This window comes from Dipodomys spectabilis, unplaced genomic scaffold (assembly GCF_019054845.1).
Source record: "Dipodomys spectabilis isolate Male_0828 unplaced genomic scaffold, ASM1905484v1 ptg000118l, whole genome shotgun sequence".
Lineage (NCBI taxonomy): Eukaryota > Metazoa > Chordata > Mammalia > Rodentia > Heteromyidae > Dipodomys > Dipodomys spectabilis.
In genome coordinates, this window is record NW_024870795.1 from 5284222 (window position 1) to 5303580 (window position 19359).

The following is a 19359-nucleotide window of genomic DNA, read 5'->3' on the forward strand; positions in this document are numbered from 1 at the left end:
CTCCTTCAGGGGCTGGGAAGGCGGCTCGGTGGCAGAGTGCTTGCTTTGCATTCATGAGGCCCTGGGTTCGATTCCTCAGTACCACATAAACAAAAAAAGCGGGAAGTGGCGTTGTGGCCCAAGTGATAGAGCGCTAGCCTTGAGCTGAAGAGCTGAGGGACAGCGCCTAGGCCCAGAGTTCAAGCCCTGCAACCAACCAAAAAAAAAAAAAAAAGAAAGAAAAAGAAACCCTCTTCAAGGTAGAATGTAAGCCTAGTCTGGCCAATGTCTTCTACCCATCAGGTCTTCCATTCATCCATGCAGAACTCTCTTAGGGAGATGAAGTAAATGAATAAAACGCCAGATCTTTTGTTGTAACAGGAAGAGAGCATTGTGCATTTATTGAAACAACATAGAACACACACAGTGCCTGCCCCTGACAGCACAGGCACTGGAATACAGTACATTATCCTCTTCTAGGCCAGGGAGGGCTACCTAGCTCTCCCACAGAGAAGAGGAAGTGGGCAACTCTATCAACCTGCCTTCCTTCCCCTCTCTCTAACCATCACCAGTCACACAATGACCAGGCATGACCATACAAAAAGTTTCTTTACAAAAAGCACCAAATTGGCATACATATACAAGTATTTACAAAAAAAAAAAAAAATCACATTTTAAAAACGTACAAAATATTTCACTTTGCACCAAGGTAGAAAAGTGTCCGGTGTGATTGTTTCAAGCACATTTTCAATTCTGCTTCAGTGGCTGCTGAACACAGCGGTGGGGGTTCTACTCTAGTCTCTGCTCTCTGAGCAGAGAGAAGACTTACCTCCCTGTTGCCCCTCCAGGGACTCTGACCCCTCCCACTCTGGGCCTGTCACCAAGGCAACCAGGCCCATCCCCACCCCTGCTTCCCAGTCTCCCTGCATCCAGGGGGTCTCTCTCATCCAGCTCCTTACTGGTGTCCTGAAATAAAGACAGAAACAGAGATACCTTGGTGAGAAAGACTCAAGAGGCTCCAGGGCCTACCAAGCTACAGTGACAAACAGAACCACTCAACTGCATTTCCTGCCTAGGCTCTTCACTTTCAAACCAAAGGAAGTCCAGTGCCAGTGGCTCACACCTGTGATCCAAGCTATTTGGAAGGCTAAGAACAGAAAGCTCACAGCTCAAGGCCAACGGAAGGAAGCACAGCTGTGTACAACTCATATGGAAGACTAAGGTGGAAAGTACTGTGAAAAGTCCTTGAGACTCCATCTTAACAGAGGGAAGATGGATACAGAGATAACAGGAAGCCTAACGCAGGCAGACCAGGCTCCAGGCCTAGCTCAAAAAACGTTAATAAACAAAGCTAGCTGGGTGCAGGTGACTCATACCTATAACCTTAGCTACTTAAGAGGCTGAGATCTGAGGATCTTGGTTCGAAGCTCGATCAGGAAAGTCCATAAAACTCTTACCTCCAATTAACCACTAAAAAGTCAGAAATGCAGCTATGGCTCCAGTGATAGAGTGTTGGCCAATAGCAGAAAATCTCAGGAACAGCGTCCAGGCCCTGAGTTCAAGACCCAGGACCAGTAACACACACACACACACACACACACAAAACCTTTGAGAGCCAGGCACTGGTGGCTCACGCCTGTAATCCTAGTGACTCAGGAGGTTGAGATCTGAGGATCACGGTCCAAAGCCAGCTTGGGCAAAAAAGTTCCTGTGAGCCTCTTATTTCCAATGAACCACTTGGAGTTGTGGTTCAAAGTGATAAAGTGCTGGCTAGCTTTGAGCAAAAGAGCTGAGGGACAGTGCCCAGGCCCTGAGTTTGAGCCCCACGGCTTACCAGAAACAAAAACAAAAAACCTTTTTGAAGTTGAGTATTTTTTCAGCTGGATTGGCTCACATGATAGAATGCCAGCTGTGAGCATGCAAACCCAGGAAAGAGTACATGGCCCTCAGTCCAAGTTCTGGAACCAAAAAGATGACTTTAGTTCCAGTGATGTCTTGGCTTAAAAACTTGGCTTAACATTAGTGTAAGTGGCGCTTTGGCTCAAGTGATAGAGTGAGCCTTGAGCAAAAAGAAGCTCAGAGACAGTGCCTAGGCCCAGAGTTCAAGCCCCAGGACAGCAACAGAAAAAAAAAAAAAACTAACATTTGCAAATATGTGCTAATCTAGCAGACATGCCCTGCACTAAATGATTTTATCTCATCTACTCCCACTACCAAAACTCATCAGGTAGAAGTATCATGCCCCTATGCACAGGTAAATAACCCAACATTCGGAGAAGTCATGAACTTCACACAGCTTGTCCATCCATGGTACAAGCTGCAAGCTCTCAGCCAAACACTGTTCAACTGGAAAATTCAGATGCCATCTGGGGCCAGAAGAAACATGGACGAACACAGAAGGCAAACTTGATGGGGGGGGGGGTCCCTGGGCCAGGCAGGGTCTTTCTCTTCCCATTTATCCTTCTCATGCAGCTGGGGTATTAGATATGTATCATGGTGCCCAGCTTTGTATTGGTTGAGATGAGGTCATAGTTTTTTTTGTCCTTGGCTGACCTTGAATCCGGATCCTCCTGATCTCCACCTTCTGAGTAGCTAGGGTTACAGGTCTGAGCCACAGAAACCAGCTTAAAAAGAAGCTTTTTACTATAAAAAAATATTTTTCTAAGGGCAAAGATAACAGGCTTAACATACAGTCAAACTCCCATACTTGGGGATGGAGAGAATGTATATTTACTGTATATAAGTAGTTCACACCTGTAATCTAGATACTCAAGAGACTGAGATCTGGAGGATCATAGTTCAAAGCCAGCAAGGGTAGAACAGTCATCAAGACTCCATGACCTAGTGCCATCCCCAGTGTGGAGCCTGGGACTTTGTGCCTAGTACCTTCTGCGTGTGGCTATGGAAGGAATGGAGCAAGGTCACATGGAGGAGGGTGGGCTGCTTACCTTCCTTCTCTTCTGTGGATACCTCCTCTTCCTGCTCTTCTTCATCTTCAATGAACTCTTCCTCCTCCTCATCTGTCACAAAGAGTGATTGTGTTAGACAGGGCTGGCTTCTCAGAGCAGCTATGAGGACTAAGTCATGCTGCAGGAAACACTGGTCCCCGTGTTCAAGCCCCATGTGAACCCAACGCAGCACTCAGACACAGCAGAGACCCAGGAGGCTCGGGGCTGGCCCTGCCCCCAGGTCCCCTGCCTCTGCCCCTTTGTAGAATGGAGCCTTTCGCTACAGTCTAGCAATGGCTTTTCCTTTTTCTTTTCTTTCTTGTGTGTGTGTGTGTATGTGTGTGTGTGTGTGTGTGTGTGTGTGTGTGTGTGTGCGCCTCTCACACTCTCATTTGTTTTTTTTTCTGTTTGAGGCTAGCGCTCTACCACTTGAGCCACACCCTTACTTCTGGCCTTTTGCTGGTTACTAACCCTCACAGACTTCACTGCCAGGTCTGCCTTTAAACTGTGATCCTCGGGGTCTCAGCCTCCTGGGCAGTTGGGATTACAGATGTGAGCCACCAGTGCCTGGCTCCCAAGGGTCCTGTTTAGTCAGGATCACAGTTACTACTCATGACAACACTCACTGAGGACTTTGTGTGGCTCAAGTGCTGGGCTAGTGCTGGACATGCGCTATGTCATATCGTTAGGAAACATGGAAGCCAGACCGCCCTCAGTGGGCTCTCCATGGGCTAATTATTAGCTGTGTAGCCTTGATTAAGTCACTTGCCTTCTCTTTACTTTCCTCAACTACAAAATGGAACTGATGAAAGAATTTTTCTGTTAAAGTTGCATGAAGTGATAGAATTTATGTTTGATGTCAAGGACTTAGTGCCAGGACATAGGAAGTACAATAATTGGGTTCAATAAATTATGGTAGCTGTTGCCACCTTCTATTCGTCTGGGTAAACTGAGGCGGGGGGGGGGGGGGAGTTGGAAGGGCAGGATATCACACAGGACCCATTCCTGAACATCTCTTTTCTGGAAGCAAAAGCAAGTTTTACTATGTAGCATAGGCTAGCTAGGAACCCACTGAATAGCTCAAGCTGGCCTTGAATTAGTGATCATTCTTTCTATACCTCTCTAGTGCTGGGAACACAGTTCAATCTAATTTTTTTTTTTTTTCAGTCCTGAGTCTGGGCACTGTCGCTGAGCTTCTTTTGCTCAAGGCTAGCACTCTACCACTTGAGCCATACCGCCACTTCCAGCCTTTTCTGTTTATGTGGTTCTGGGGAATCGAACCCAGGGCTTCCTGCATGCTAGGCAAGCACTCTACCAGTAACCCACATTCCCAGACCACAACCGCATTTTGAAGTTAGAAAAATAAAGCTCAAGCCAGGTGCCAGGGGCTCACACCTGTAATCCTAACTTCATAAGAGGCTAAAATTTGAGCATTACTGTTGGAAGCCAGCCTGGGCAGGAAATTTTAATCTCCCATTTACCACCAAAAAGCCAGTAGTAGAGCTGTGGCTCAAGTGGTAGAGTACTAGCCTTGAGCAGAAAAACAACAACAACAAAACTCAGGAACTGCACTCAGGCTCTCAGTTAAAGCCCTAGGACCTGTACAAAACAGCGGGATGAAAAGAAGAAAGAGAAGAAAAAAGGAAGAGATGAAGAGAAAAGATGGAAAGGCAGGGGAGGGAAAAGGAGGGGAAGGGAGAGGATTGGAGGAAGGGGAGGGGAGGGGAAGAGAGGGGAAGTGAAGGGAGGAGAGGAGAGGAGAAGAAGAGGGGAGAGGAGAAAGGGAAGAGAAGAGAGAAGGGGAGGAGTGGGAGGGGAAAGGAGAGGAGAGGAGAAAATGGGGTGGGGGAGGGGGTGGGCAGAGGAGATCACCAAAAGTCACCTAGATTACACACGCAAGGCAGGATACCAATTTGAATTCAGATATGTTGGATTCCAGATGCCATAATCTCTGAATCCATACATAATTTATTGAGTAATATTTATGCACCAGGCCCTTGGCTAGGCTCATTTCAAAGTTGGTGTGAGTTTGGCTTGAGAGTTGGGGGGGGGGGGGGGGTCTTTGATTGCCAACAGGGCTCAGTGGGAGGGCCACAGGCAGATCAGCAGAGAAGTGACACCACCACTTCCTTTACCTGTCCCAAAGTCGATGGCCCGCAGGGCTTCTGCGATGTGCTCTAAGTCCACCGTGAAGTAGTCCATGTTTTCAAAGCCCTGCTCTGTCTTCCCCAGCTGGCAGCCCTTGGAAGCTTCCACAATGCTGTGGGGAGGAAGAGGGGCAGGCTGAGACCAGGGCTCCGTGCAAGGAGGGGTGTCTCAGCCCTAGATCTCTGAGGGACCCTGCCAGGTTCCCATCCTGGCCTTATGGGTGGGTGGGGGGGCGGCAGGAGGGAAGGGGAGGCCCCTGGGGGGGGAAGGGGAGGCCCCTGGGGGGGAGCAGGAGTTCCTCTCCAGCCTCCAACAGAGCAGATGGTCCCACAAAGCAAGAAACCAAGGGTCAGGGAAGGCAGCCTGGGGAACCCCTCCTGCAGATCTAAGGCACAGGGTCCCACTAGGCAGAGGTCAGAGGTCTTGGGGTAGGTTTGGAGGGCTTAGATCACAGCTCCTGGGAGGACACTGACCTTTTAATGAGAGGCTTGGCACTCTGTGGGAAGCAGAGAAGAGAAGAAGAGGTTAGGGAATGACCCAAAACACATGCAAAAAAAAAAAAAAAAAATAGTGCCCAGTGATGGTGGCTCACTCTAATCCTAGCTACTCAGGAGGCTGAGATCTGAAGATCGCAGCTCAAAGCCAGCCAGGGCAGGAAAGTCCCTGAGACTCTTATCTCCAATAAATCACCAGAAAACCAGAAGTGGTGCTGTGGCTCAAGTGGTAAAGTGCTTGCCTTGAACTGAAGAGCTGAGGGACAGCGCCCAGGCCCAGAGTTCAGGCCCCACGACCAGCAAAAAATAAAAATAAATAAATAAATAAATAAACTAGTTAATGCTCAGGTGTTGCAGATGCACACTAGTGCCAGTCCTTAACCCAGGTATGATCCACTCCCCAACCCAAGTTGCAGAGAGCTTGGCTCTTTTTCCCTCTGTCTGTGGTCTGCACAGGTCTCCATTGGCCCCTAAGACCCACCCGTTGTCCTGGCAGCCTGAGTGCTCAAGGTCTCCATCCAAACACTACTAAAGCCCAGGGATAACCCAGAAACCATCAGCCTTGTCACCGTACTAGGAATAAAGCCTGCCCAAGGAAGAAGAGAAGGCTATATCTGTTTTTGTTTTATGTGCCAGTCTTGGGGCTTGAACTCAGGGCCTGGGCACTAACCCTGAGAGTTTTGGTTTGATTTTTTTGTTTTGTTTTGTATTGTTTTTTGCTCAGGGCTAGCGCTCTGCCACATAAGCCACACTCCATTTCCATTTATTTATTTGTTTATTTATTTATTTGGCACTTAATTGGAGATAAGAGTCTCAGGAACTTTCCTAGTTTTCAATTGCAATGCTCAGATCTGAGCCTCCTGAATAGATAGGATTACAAAGCATGAGCCATCAGCACCCAGCTAAAGATATGTTGAATGAACTCAACTTTCTTTTTTTTTTGCCGGTTATGGGGCCTGAACTCTGGGCCTGGGTGCTGTCCCTCAGCTCTTCAGCTCAAGGCTAGTGCTCTACCACTGGAGCCACAGCGCCACTTCCAGCTTTTTCTGTTTATGTGGTGCTAAGGAATCGAACCCAGGACCTCATGCTTACAAGGCATGCACTCTACCGCTGAGCTACCTTCCTAGCCATGAACTCAACTTTCAAGTCTTAGAGTGGAACCTTTTCTGTCATCCCCCACACACTTTCCTAGAGCAAGACTATGTGTTATTATTATCTCTGCCCCAAAGCCATTTCATAAACATCCACTTACTCAATCATTATAAAATCAGTAATAAGAAAGCAAGGCTCCCTGTGTGCCCATATCATGGATGAGAAACTGAGGTATGCCAAGGTTTAAATGGCATGACCACAGGGCCACAGGTGGTCAATAGAAGATCACAATCCAACCCTGCCCAGAGCTTCCAAAGCTCTGCTCACCAAGAGGAAGGTGGCCCCACCAGGCTCATCCAGGGACTGGATGGCTGTCTCCACCAGCTTGGTGGACTTGTCCAGCTGCTCCCGGTATTGCAGGATCAGGGCCTCGATGAAGCTGAGCTTCTCCTCCTGTTCCTGCGTGATCCGCTGCAGCAACTCGCTCTTCTTCTCATCCAGGATGGCGTACAGGGCATCAAACTTCTGGCTCAGTGCTTCCTTTACCTGGTGGCTATTCTCCTGAGGATAGAAACCCTGCAGTCACCTCCTGGGGTGGGGATGGGGGAAGAAGGGGGCTTCCTAACTCCCATCCCAAAGCAGGTGTGTCCAGCAGCCAGCCTTCTAAGGTGGGGAGACAGCTCACAACATCTCCATTTTAAAGAAAGTAAACCAAAGCTGGGCACTGGTGGCTCATGCCTGTAATCCTAACTCAGGAGGCTGAGATCTGAGGATCAAGGTTCAAAGCCAGCCTGGGCAAGAAAGTCTGTGAGACTCTTATCTCCAATTAAGCACTTAAAAAGTGTAGGTTAAGTGGTAGAGCACTAGCCTTGAGCAAAAAAGCCGAGGGACAGCACTCAGGCCCTGAGTTCAAGCCCCAGAACTGGCACAAAAAAAAAAAAAAATAACTTCATGTCTGACAAGAAGAAATTCCTAATTGCATGCTTCCTTCCAGATCTACTGAATGAACCCTGAATTTTCCACAGTTGCAGGGTGATAGGAATGCTTTTAGAATTTGAGAAGTCTTAGTCTACAACACGGTAGGGAACCACATACTGGAAATAGCGCTGAACAGATTCTGGGAACTGTGGGCGGGACACTCCCATGCAGGGGGACGGATGGGTCTCATGGCCAGCGCCTTGGGCAGCGCCTGCCATGCACAGCTGTGCTCAAGAAGTATTTGCTGAATGAGTGGGTGGATGGCTTCATTCCTCCCTCATGATCCCTGTCAGCCACCCCAGGCTCAGAGCCCCAGCCTTTAGTTTCAGCCTCTTTTCCAGAAACCAATTGCATGGGAAAGGGGCGCTTCAAACCCCAAGCGGGGCTCCTCTGTCCCCTCACCTTGGTCACTCGACAGGAGTCCTCCAGCTGCGTGATGATGGTCTGTGCTCGATCGTTCCCGGCCACCAGCATGGAGATGCAGTTGCTCAGTTCCGTCTAGGAGAGATAGAAATAAACGGAGGGCTGGGGCATGGCCATAATGTGGACTCCTCGTGGCCCTCTCTGAGAGGAAGAGTCTGGCCGGAGAGTAGTTCTTCTTTCTAGAGCACTGTGCAAGTCCAGAGCAGAGAATATCACTCTGCATCCTTTTTCTTTCTTTCTTTCTTTCTTTTTTTGTTACTAGTGGGGCTTAAACTCTGGGCCTGGGCACTGTCACTGAGCTCTTCAGTCAAGGCGAGCACTCTACCCCGCTTGAGCCACAGCGCCACTTCCAGTTTTATAGTAGTTTACTGGAGATAAACTCTCACGGCCTTTCCTGCCCTGGCTGGCTTTGAACCATGATCCTCAGATCTCAGCCTCCTGAGTAGCTAGGCTTCATCCCTTATTGACAGACGAGGCCCAGAGAGGGAAACTGAGCAAGGTACTGGCAGAGAACTAGAGAGCTAGAAAGTTCTAGAAAAGAGAGACTAAGAGAACAGTGGAGAGGAAGAAGAAAGAACACAGAAAAAGGGACTACAGGGCTGGGAATGTGGCTCAGTGGTAGAGTACTTGCCTAGCATGCATGAAGCCCTGGGTTCAATTCCTCAGTACCACATAAACAGAAAAGGCTGGAAGTGGCGCTGTGGCTCAAATGGTAGAGCACAGAGAGGCTCAAAGACAGTGCTCAGGCCCTGAATTCAAGCTCCAGGACCAGAGGGGGGGAAAAAAAGAAAAAGAAAGAAAGAAAGATGGACTGCAGCTTATTGCAGGGGCTAGAGGATGAGGTTCTCAGGACCAGGGAGGCAGCTCTAATATGGAGCCTGGCGCAGGAGAGAGGCTGGGGGTAGGAGAGGGGGTAACCTGGGATCCAAATAAGCAAGATTGAGAAGTCATGGCCTGAGAGGGCCTGTGGCCTGGCCCTGGGGTCTGATCTCTCCCCTGTGGCCACACCCAGGTACTCTCAAGTAGCTGTAAGTATATATAACCCATGAGCTCAGAGCCACAGTCCCTGCGACCTGGAAGTCCCTCCAGAGGGACTATTCCTGAAAAGCCTGCTCAGCACATCTACAAAGATCAAATCCACCTCTGGAATCATCTGGGGGCAGACGCGGCTGGGGCCAGTACCTTCTGTCCCTGGAAGACGCTCTGTAGCGGGGCCACCTCGCAGGCCTGGTGGGCCCCGAACACCTTGCACATGGAGCAGGTGGGCATCTCGCATGTGAGGCAGTAGATGTTGATTTTCTCATCCTCGTGCTCCTTGCACATCGGGTGGCTGCCCTTCTGCAGGGGCCGGCTGGGGGACAGAAGAGTCACAAGTCAAGATGGCCTGAATCCTTGTCTCCTTCCTCAGCTAGTCAAGGGAGGCCACCTAGATTCATACCCTGAGCTCCCAAACCTTTGCTTTTGTAAGTGCATGTGTGTCCCTGTACTGGGGTTCAAACTGAAGGCTATGAACTCTCTCACTAATTCTTTTCAGTTTGTTTGTTCATGTCTGGTGCTCTGCCATTAAGCCATGCTTCCAGCCGAGCATTTTGCTGGTTCATTGGCGATGGTGTCTCAGACTTTTCTGCCTGAGCTAGCTTTGAAGCATAACCCTCTAGGCCTCAGCCTCTGGAGTAGTTAGGATTTCAGGCATGAACCAGCAATATCTGGCTTAAAGTTTTTGCCTTTCATCTAGGGACCCAGGACCAGGAAGCCAATAACACTCCACCTAACACCCACATCCCAGGACTCCGACTCCAGTGCTGGAGTTGGCCTGACTCTGCCAACACAAAGGACATGGAGAGTGTCACAGAATGCCAGGGAGTCAGACCCGGAGAGGTCTCAAAGTGGAAATGTGGGGCCCCAGGAAGTGAACAGACTTGCCCAAGGTCACCCGGCATGGTGGGCAGCAGAGACTGCAGCTCTTTTGCTCTAATTATAGTCACCTTAGCTCTTGGTTACTGCAGCTGGGCTCTGAGCTAAGCAATTTATACTGATGGCCTCATAGAATTCTATATTTACCAGACTGTACCCTCCATTCAGGCAGAGAAACCTGACTGTTTTCTTCACCCCTAAGTTGACAGTGTACAGGGCCTGGCATGAAGAGGCAGTAGTTAAATTTAGGTGGAAAGAGTACATTGGCAAGCACAACTCATAGCCAAGGGTGGTGGTACACACCTGTAACCTCAGCACTCAGGAGGCTGAAACAGGAGGACCGTGAGTTTGGGCTACAAGGAAAGACCTTGCCTCAAACAGAAATTTTAATGAACATATCCTGAGGGTGTCTCCAGGACAGCATGTGATAACCAGGGCCATTCACTAATCCAACACAAGTCTTGAGTCCTCCATACTCAAATGTTCTGGGTTCAGAAACCCAGAATCTCTTTGTCTTCCTTCTCTAAAACATGGTTAGAACACCTCTTCCCCTTTAATCTGCTCTCTCCCACGTGTACTTCTCTCTTGGTTAGTTTCCCACCCAGCTTCCAGTTTTTGAGTCTGGTCCTCCTGGGTCTCTCCAGCGAAAACACACAGTCATTTGGGTTACAGGGATGTGTCTCCACCGCCTCCAATCTCTGGCTCTTAATGTCAGAGACATCCCACAAATGTCACAAGGTGACTATGGCTCATCAGTGTCAACACCTCCCCACCCAACAGCCTTGGATAGCTGGTCACAGCCCAGACACTGCTGTCCCTGCCAACTCTGAAATAAGTCTCTTGCCTGCCTGCTTGCCCTCTTGCATCTTTGAGCCCAGAGTTCCTACACTGTGCCTCCTCTGTCTCCGTGATCAGGAAAGTCAGGGGTGCAGAGTCAAGCAAGATCTTAAGGGTTGCCAGCCACCAGTGGCTCATACCTGTAATCCTAGCTACTCAGAAGGCTTAGATCTGAGGACCGTAGTTCAAAGCCAGCCTGGACAGGACAGTCAGTGAGACTCTTATCTCCAATGAACCGTGAGAAAACTGGAAGTGGTAGAGCACTAACCTTGAATGAAAGGGCTCAGGGACAGAGCCCCAACCCTGAGTTCAAGCCCCATGACTGACAAAAAATAATAATAATGACTGTCTCAAGGGTCTGTCTCTCATTTCCGGGTGTTTACCCTCCTAAGTCCACGATTTGGCATCTGTATCCAAACCCAGAATACTCTGCCACCAGATTGATTTGCAAGGAGAGAGAGAGAGAGAGAGAGAGAGAGAGAGCAAGCTGCAAGCCCTGGAACTTGGCTTTTTCACACAAGGCTGGCACTCTCCCACTTAAGCTATCCCTCCTTGTCTAGCTTTTGCTGGTTAATCAGAGATAAGTCTACTCGGACTTTTCTACTCTAAGATCCTCAGATCTCAGCCTCCTGAGTCGCTAAGATCACAGGAATGAGCCACCAGCACCTGGCTTTACTTTGTGGTTTGGGAGTGTTGGTTTCTCTCCAGGCTACTGTGATAACAGCAGAAATTATCTGTAAGAACATTGACATATGGGGCATAGCACAGGCCCTTGTTGTTACATGGAAAAGCCTCAAAGGTTCAAAGACAACTGTTCTTCTAAGGTCAACACTGGGTGAGTAGATATTTGGTGCAATATCAATTCTGTGATGATAGTAATGCTGGGCAAGGGTGACCTCTAGCAATGGAGAAGCTATCTAGCATAGCAGTTAAGAATGTTCATCATGGCCAGGAGCCGGTGGCTCACACCTGTAATCCTAGCTACTCAGGAGGCTGAGATCTGATGATCGAGGTTCAAAGTCAGCAGGAAAGTCCATGAGACTCTTATCTCCAATAAACCACTCAGAAAACTGGAAGTGGTGCTGTAGCTCAAATGGTAGTGTGCTAGCCTTGAGCTGAAGAGCTGAGGGACAGCGCTCAGGCCCAGAGTTCAAGCCCCACAACCGACAAAAAAAAAGAAAGAAAGAAAGAAAAAGAAAAAAGAATGTTCATCATGAAGTTACTTACTCTCTCTCTCTTGCTAGCTGTGTGGCCTTGGATGAACCTCTGACCCTGACCCTCTCTAAGCCTCTATTTCCTCGTGGTACAATGGTAGACAAGAATGCCTTACAGGGCTGGGAATGTGGCTTAGTGGTAGAGTGCTTGCTAGCATGCATGAAGCCCTGGGTTCGATTCCTCAGTATTATATACACAGAAAAAGCTGGAAGTGGTGCTGTGGCTCAAGTGGTAGAAGGCTAGCCTTGAGCAAACAAAGGTCAGGGACAGTGGCTAGGCCCTGAGTTCAAGCCCCAGGACTGGCAAAATAATAATAATAATAATAATGCCTTACAGAGATGAGCACTGATGGCTCATGCCTATAATGTTAGCTGCTCAGGAGGCTGAGATCTGGAGAACTGAGGTTTGAAGCTAGCCCCTACAGGAAAGTTTATAAGATTTTTATCAATTAAGTACCAAAAAGCCAAAAATGAAGCTATGGCTCAAGTGGAAAAGCAAACAATAACAACAAAAACAAAACAAAAATAAAAATAAACCAACTAAGTAAGAGCTTGAGGCCTTGCGTTCAAGCCCTAGTACCAGCACCAAGAAAAGAAAAAAGAAAAGAAAGAATGCGTCAGACAACTTCCATGAAAAGTAGATGGCTGAGTATAGTGCTAGCACACAGTGGTTGCTCTGTGACCTTTTTTTATTTTTCACATTTCCCATCAATACCCTACTTGACAGTCATAAATGACACATCTTACTGTCTTGTGTCTCTTTGGCAGATGGGGGGAATGACGTCCTCCAATGCATTAGTGACAGCAGTAGAAGAGCTAGTACCCCTCCCCACGGCTTCTGTCCACTAGGCCTGCTCTGTCTCCCTCTCTCGGGCATGACACTGCCTGCACCCAGGTTTTGGCTCATAAAGGCCGTGAGGTCAGCAATCTGGGAGTCTTATAGGGATGTCCTGATTTGCTTCGGAGGTGGGAGTGTGAAAGGTACCAAGGGCCTTGCATCAGCTGAGTCACGTTCCTAGCTCTGAGTTGGGAATCTCAGAGCCACATGGACCCAGGTCCAGGTTCTAGATCTTGTACTCCCTAGTTGGGAAATGTGGAGTAATGAACTTTACCTGTTGAGCCTCCATCTCTCCGTCTGGAGAATGGGGAGAGTCCAAGGTCTGTCCAACCCATAGGACTGCTCTGAGGCACCAAGATGAATAATCACCGGTGCCCAGCGTGGTGCCTGGTGCCATGTAGTTCCGTCCTCATGGTCATTATGGGCAGCCTGCCCGTGCCCTCCCTGGGTGCCTTCTCTGCCACAGGCCTCTCCTCTCACATCCCATCGTTCCCTGGCCTCTGGCTCACTGTCTCCCATGTGAGCAACCGAACAACCTGACCCCTCCTAGCCTGAGGATGAAGGGCATGGCTCTCTGCACTGGCCAGTGTGGCTAGTCCAGCAGGGACCCAGTCCTGAGCAGACGAGGGGGTGGAAGGAGCTGGGGTGAGGGCAGTGGCTGGGGAGGGAGGCTCTGCGCAGCCGCACTCTCACCTGGAGCACTCCTGCTTGTAGATGTCGATGATATTCTCCACCAGCAGATTCCGCTGCAGGCCATACACCCCATGACGGTCCATGATCACCTCGTGGCGGCACGAGGGGCAGCGGAAACGGCCTCCAGACATGGACACCGAGCCGCCCCGGTTGGTCCAGTAGGGATTTGCAGCCTGCAAGGCAGCCAAGGCAGAGGTGAGGCCTGTGTGCCCCACCCCTTCATTTCCCTTCCTAATCTTACTCTCCTTTCTCTGCCTACCCCGACTGCCCCTGCCAAACCAAAGGACCCAGGCTGTCCGTCCACTAATGTTCATGGGGCAAACCAGGCCCTGGTGACTCACACCTGTAATCCTAGCCACTCAGGAAGCTGAGAGCTGAAGATCCAGGTTCAAAACTGGACCAAGCAAAAAAGTCTATGAGATTCTTATCTCCAATAAAGCAGCAAGAAGCCACAGTGAAGGTATGGCTACAGTGGTAGAGTGTGTATGTGGTGGGGGAACACAGGGACAGTGCCCAGGCCCTGAGTTCAAGCTCCAGGACTAATGCACGCACATGTGCGCACACACACACACACACACACACACACACACACACACACACACACACTATAGATAGATAGATAGATAGATAGATAGATAGATAGATAGATAGATAGATAGATAAGATAGATAGATAAATAGATAGATAGATAGATAGATAGATACATATATATATAATATGTATATATATGTAGAGAGAGTCAAAGACAGAGACAGAGAGACAGAGAGAGAACACTTGAGAAGCAACTAAGCAATCAATAGTTTCTGGCTTCAGCAGACTGGATTCAAGTCACTCTTAATTCCTGAGTGACTTGGGACAAGCAACTGTATCTCTCTAGGCCTCGGTGTGTCCACTGTGCTGTGGGTGTTATAATTAGAGGCAGCTCCCAGATCTGCTTTCCAGATGACATGGCGGAAGAGCATTTTGTATAAGTGCTCTGAGAACCTTGAATCCTGCCTCCTGGCCACCACATCTGACCCCCTTCCTTTTTGGGGGAGATAGAGCCTCTCCTGGCCCCATGTCATAGCAAACAGCTACCTTGACCGCCCAGTGCCACCGCCCCCCATCTCTCCCTTGCCAAAGCTCTGCCCGCGCCCCATCCCCACCCCCCGCCACCATGTTAGCCCCAAGGTCTGGTTTCTGTCTCCTCTCAGCCTCCCTCCCCCTCTTATCACTCTTATTGACTCTTGACTGAAGAGGCCCCAGCAAGCCAGCAGGGCAGGGCAGGGAGCTATGGGCAGGGTGGGGTTGGGGTGTCATGCGTCATGGAGAAGTCCTGGCACAGCCAAGCTGCCTCCCCAGCCCCCCAGAGCAGTCCAGAGCCCTCTGTGGGGCTTCACTTCGGTGCCAACAGCTGGACGGGTTGTACACAAAGAGGGAAGAGAAGCTGAGAAATCTCACAGAACCCCAGGATCCAGTCCTTTGCCCAGCACCCACCTGGAAGATGTCATTGGCACACTTCCGGCAGAGGTTATGCTGGCAGGGCAGGATGACCACAGGCTTGGTAAACATCTCCAGACAGATAGGGCAGATCAGCTGCTTCTCCAGGTTTTCCATGGGGTTCCCATCTGGGATCAGGCCTGACTTGTAATCCATATTCCCGAACGTGCGGCTGCCTCTCCAACCTGCCTTGAGCTGAGCAGAGCTGGGGTGGAAGGTCTTGTCTTTTGTCTCCAAACACCCACTCCAATCTTCTTTGCCCTCTCCTCCTGACACTCAGATTCTGCCTCAGTCTGAGGCCCCTCCGATATTTATAGTTGGCCCTCAGTCACATGAGCCAGGAGGGGACCAGCTGAGCATTCCAGTGCCAGGCTGCTGGCGGAGCTTGAGTTTCCTCCAGGCCTGAAAGACCTCTCAAATCACATGCAAGGATGAGCAATCGCTGTTCCCCTGCGATGGGGGTCGTAAACAAGAACAGCTTGTTCAGGGCACGTGTCTGGGAGGGCTGGGTACCCAGAGTTTCCTGTGGAAGTTGGTCTCCCCTTGGTCAGGCTGGGAGTCAAGGATGAGATCCAAGAGTGGGTTACTGGAACTGAAGAGGTTAATAACCATCGCCTCCCAGTGACCTCAGTCAGTTTCCATTCTTCCTCTAGAGTCTTGGGCAACTCTAAGATGAGGGGTCCAAGTAGCACCCCTCTCTCAGTCAATTCCTCTTGCCTCAGACCTGGAGACACTGGAGACCCCCAGCATTTATTGGCAGAAATTTATTGGTTCCTTTGTCACTAAATCTTCAAACAGTCTAAACCAGGAAAAGACCTTGTTTGAAGTCTCTTGAAAAGGAAGTGACAAAGGCAGGAGTCTTATTCAGTCAGCAAGCGTTTTCTGAGTATTCGGTGGACATCAGGCACCAAGATGGCAGGCCCCTTTTCCTGCCCTGAGAGGCACATGGTCCAGGAGTACCACGGTGTCCTGCCCAGACACAGGAGTTTCCAGAGACTCCCTTGGGCCCTCTCCACAAACAAAGTTTCTGCCATCTTCCATGATGGCAGACAGAAGTCATTAGAGCAAGCCTGATGGCTATTTTTTACATTTTGGTTTGGTTTGGCTGTTGTTTTATTTTGTTGTTAGTCCTGGGGCTTGAACTATGAGCCTGGGCGCTGTCCCTGAGCAACTTTTGCTCAAGGCTAGCACTCTCCCACTTGAGCCACAGCACCACTTCCAGCTTTTTCTGAGTAGTTTACTTGCGATAAGAGTCTCACAGACTTTCCTGCCTGGGTTTGCTTTGAACCACCATCCTTAGATTCCAGACTCCTGAGTAGCTAGGATTACAGGCATGAGCCACTGTACCTGGCTTATTGGTCTAGTTTTTTGAGACAGGGTCCTACTACATATCCCAGCCTGGCCCTCTGAACCTCTGAACCTCCGAACCTCTGAATCTGACTCTCTCTCTCTGTCTCTCTGTCTCTGTCTCTCTCTCTCTGTCTCTGTCTCTCTCTCTCTCTGTGTCTCCCTAGTGCTTCATGACAGGTGTGTACCACTATACCCAGCTCCACTGGCCACTTGTGAAATAGGATTTGGTTCAGGAACTTTGGCTAGGTCTAAGGTGTAGGGAGAAGACTGGGAATAGTTCCTATGTGACCGTGGGACATGCAATAGGAATGTGGAGGACCTCAAAAAAGACAGCTGCGGGCTGGGAAGGTGGCTCAGTGGTAGAGCGCTTGCCTTGCATGCCTGAGACCCTGGGTTCGATTCCTCAGCACCACATAAGCAAAAAGAAAAAAGCTGGAAGTGGCGCTGTGGCTCAAGTGGTAGAGCGCTAGCCTTGAGCTGAAGAGCTGAGGGACAGCGCCCAGGCCCAGAGTTCAGGCTCCACGACCGGACCCCCCCAAAAAAAAAAGAAAAAAAGAAAGACAGCTGATGACAGCCCCAAGGGAAGACCTAGTGAGTCCCCAGGGCACAGTCTGAAGCCTGCCTGGTCAGACAAATCCACAAATTCTTATTTCCACTTAACCTGCAAAAACAAAAGCTGGAAGTGGAAGTGTGGCTCAAGTGGAAGAGCCCTAGCCTTGAACACAAAAGCTCAGAGACAGCACCCACGCCCTGAGTTCAAGATAAAGAGAGCACTAAGGTAGCACTGAGCTGCCAGGGTCTGATGCCTGTAATCCTAGCTATTCAAAAAGATGAGATCTTTTGAAAAGACCTCCATTTGAAAAGCCCAGGTAGGAAGATCCATGAAACTCTGAACTCCAATTAACTAGCAAAACACCGGAAGTGGAGCTGTGGCTCAAGTAGTAGTAGAGTGCCAGCCTTGAATGAAAAACGAAATGATAGCAACTAGGCCCTGAATTCAAGCTGCCGTACCAGCACAAGAGAGAGAGAGAATGAGAGATAGAGAGAGAGCACCAAGGTCTCCATGGAAGCGGAGGCAGGAAAGGCAGCCTGTATGGCAGGTAGAGTGGCTTTGGTGTGGGACTGTGGGATGCAGCAGGAAGTGCCCAGAGAAGGCGGAAGAGCTGAAGGAACCCAGGGCCTTGCTGCTGTTTTCCTGAACAGATCTCTCAGCTGTGAGGAGCTTTCACATGGCTGTTGACTTTCTCTAGCCACACTGGGCCGTCCAGGTGCAGAGGCCAAGCAGATGGACAGTGGGCCCGGCTCCAGGCTGGGCCCTGGCGGGGCCAGTGCTGCTGTCAGACAGGCGGAGAGGCAGGGAAATTCCCACGTGGGCCACTCTCGGCATCCAAGCACGTCTTGTCATCTAACCCTCATCACAGCTCTGCGGGAAGGGGGAGGGATTGGCTTGTGTTGTTTGTTCCCCAGGAGGAAATGAGGTTCAGAGAGTTCATCAGCTAAAGTCACACAGAGCCAAACTAGGGTTCAAGTCTGACTCGCAAATCTGTGCTCCCCCATTAAAGCATTTATGGAGTGCTTATTATGTGCCGGGCATTGTGTCAAGTCTTTTCTATACTTCCGGTCATTCTGCCTCCCAGTGACTCAGTAAGGCAGGGAGCATGGCCTTCCAGCTTTGCTGATGATCTGCAGAGACTCAGAGAAGGTGACTCTGTTGGCCCATTTCACCAGCAGGGAGGGACAGAGACAGAATCATAACCAGGAAATTCTAAAGCGGCATCATTGCCAGCCATTACAAAGCTATGGGCCAGATGAAGAGACAAATTTGCAATATCAGCTCATAGCTAGGCTCAGAGCTCTACACTACAGTCTCCTTCACTTCATTTGTTTATTTTTTACTATTTATTTTTTACTATTTATAAATGAACATTTGATGCACATAAAAGTAGAGAAAACAGTCTAATGATCTCATGCAATCAAACCCAACTTCAGTGTCAGTATTTCCCCAACCTTATTTCTCTGACTTTTTTTCTCATCTCTTCTTTTCTTTTCTTTTTTTTTAAGATGTCCATCCTGGGGCTTGAACTCGGGACCTAGGAGCTCTCCCTGAGCTTTTTTGCTCAAGGCTACCACTCTACCACTTGAACCACACCTCTACTTCCTACTTTTTTTTGTCATTCATGGGGCTTGAACTCTGGGCCTGGGCACTGTCCCTCGGCTCTTCAGCTCAAGGCTAGCACTCTACCACTTGAGCCACAGCACCACTTCCTGTTTTCTGGTGGTTATTTCGAGATAAGAGTCTCAGGGACTTTCCTGCCCAGGCTGGCTTTGAACCACCATCCTCAGATCTGAGCCTCCTGAGTAGCTAGGATTACAGGCATGAACCACCAGCGTCCTGCCTTCCTACTTTTTTTTACTGGTTAGTTGGAGACAAAAGTCTCACAGACTTTCCTACCTAGGCTGACTGGGTATTATGGCTTTGATCTGTACACATCAAGAATAGGAGTTTCAGAGAGGGTAAGTGGCTTACAGAAAGTTACCCAGCTTAGAAACAGGCTTTATATTAGGGACAACTCCCAACTCTGTGCTACCCAGGGAAGTTGCTGTCAGAGCAAGAGGGCCAGGAAGCAGCCGGGAGAATGATCTGGGCCTGTAAGGGTCAAGGGGGAGATAGAAGTAGTTATGATGCTCCTTTTTTTTTATTTTCTTGAGAATGGTCTTGCTAGTGGCCAAGGATGGTCTCAAATTCTCAATCCTCTCATCTCAGCCTCTCAATTGCTGGGATTAAAGTTGTGAACCACCACACTTGTCCTATAATAATATATGTTATTTTGGTGGTAATGTGCACAGAACATGTACACTATGCTCTGACACTTGAGCAGTTCTTCCAGCACTTTCTGCTTTGACTTGTTTTTCAAATAGGGTCTTGTATTTATGCCTGAGCCAACCTGGACCGTCTTCCTGTGTACATTTCC

General features: G+C 49.4%; 1 protein-coding gene across 1 annotated transcript; it reads right to left on the minus strand.

Moving 5' to 3' along the window:
* Positions 1-370: 370 nt before the first annotated feature.
* Positions 371-15395, minus strand: Trim63 (tripartite motif containing 63). The gene is made up of 9 exons (XM_042688653.1): positions 15035-15395; positions 13559-13731; positions 9245-9413; positions 8042-8137; positions 6989-7222; positions 5549-5571; positions 5063-5187; positions 2928-2999; positions 371-945 (listed from the first exon to the last, which is right to left on the minus strand). Exons 1-9 carry the CDS (start codon positions 15191-15193, stop codon positions 935-937), a joined length of 1062 nt encoding a protein of 353 aa, XP_042544587.1. The 5' UTR covers positions 15194-15395; the 3' UTR covers positions 371-934.
* Between the last annotated feature and the right edge of the window lie 3964 nt (positions 15396-19359).

What these genes read in the sequence shown, in the direction of transcription:
- Trim63 (XM_042688653.1), bottom strand. Translation starts at nt 15,193, where the DNA reads ATGGATTACAAGTCAGGCCTGATCCCAGATGGGAACCCCATGGAAAAC. An exon ending in TACAAGCAGGAGTGCTCCAG is followed by an intron (nt 9,414 to 13,558) that starts GTGAGAGTGCGG and finishes TCTGTCCCCCAG; the next exon opens with CCGGCCCCTGCAGAAGGGCA. An exon ending in ACTCCTGTCGAGTGACCAAG is followed by an intron (nt 7,223 to 8,041) that starts GTGAGGGGACAG and finishes TTCTATCCTCAG; the next exon opens with GAGAATAGCCACCAGGTAAA.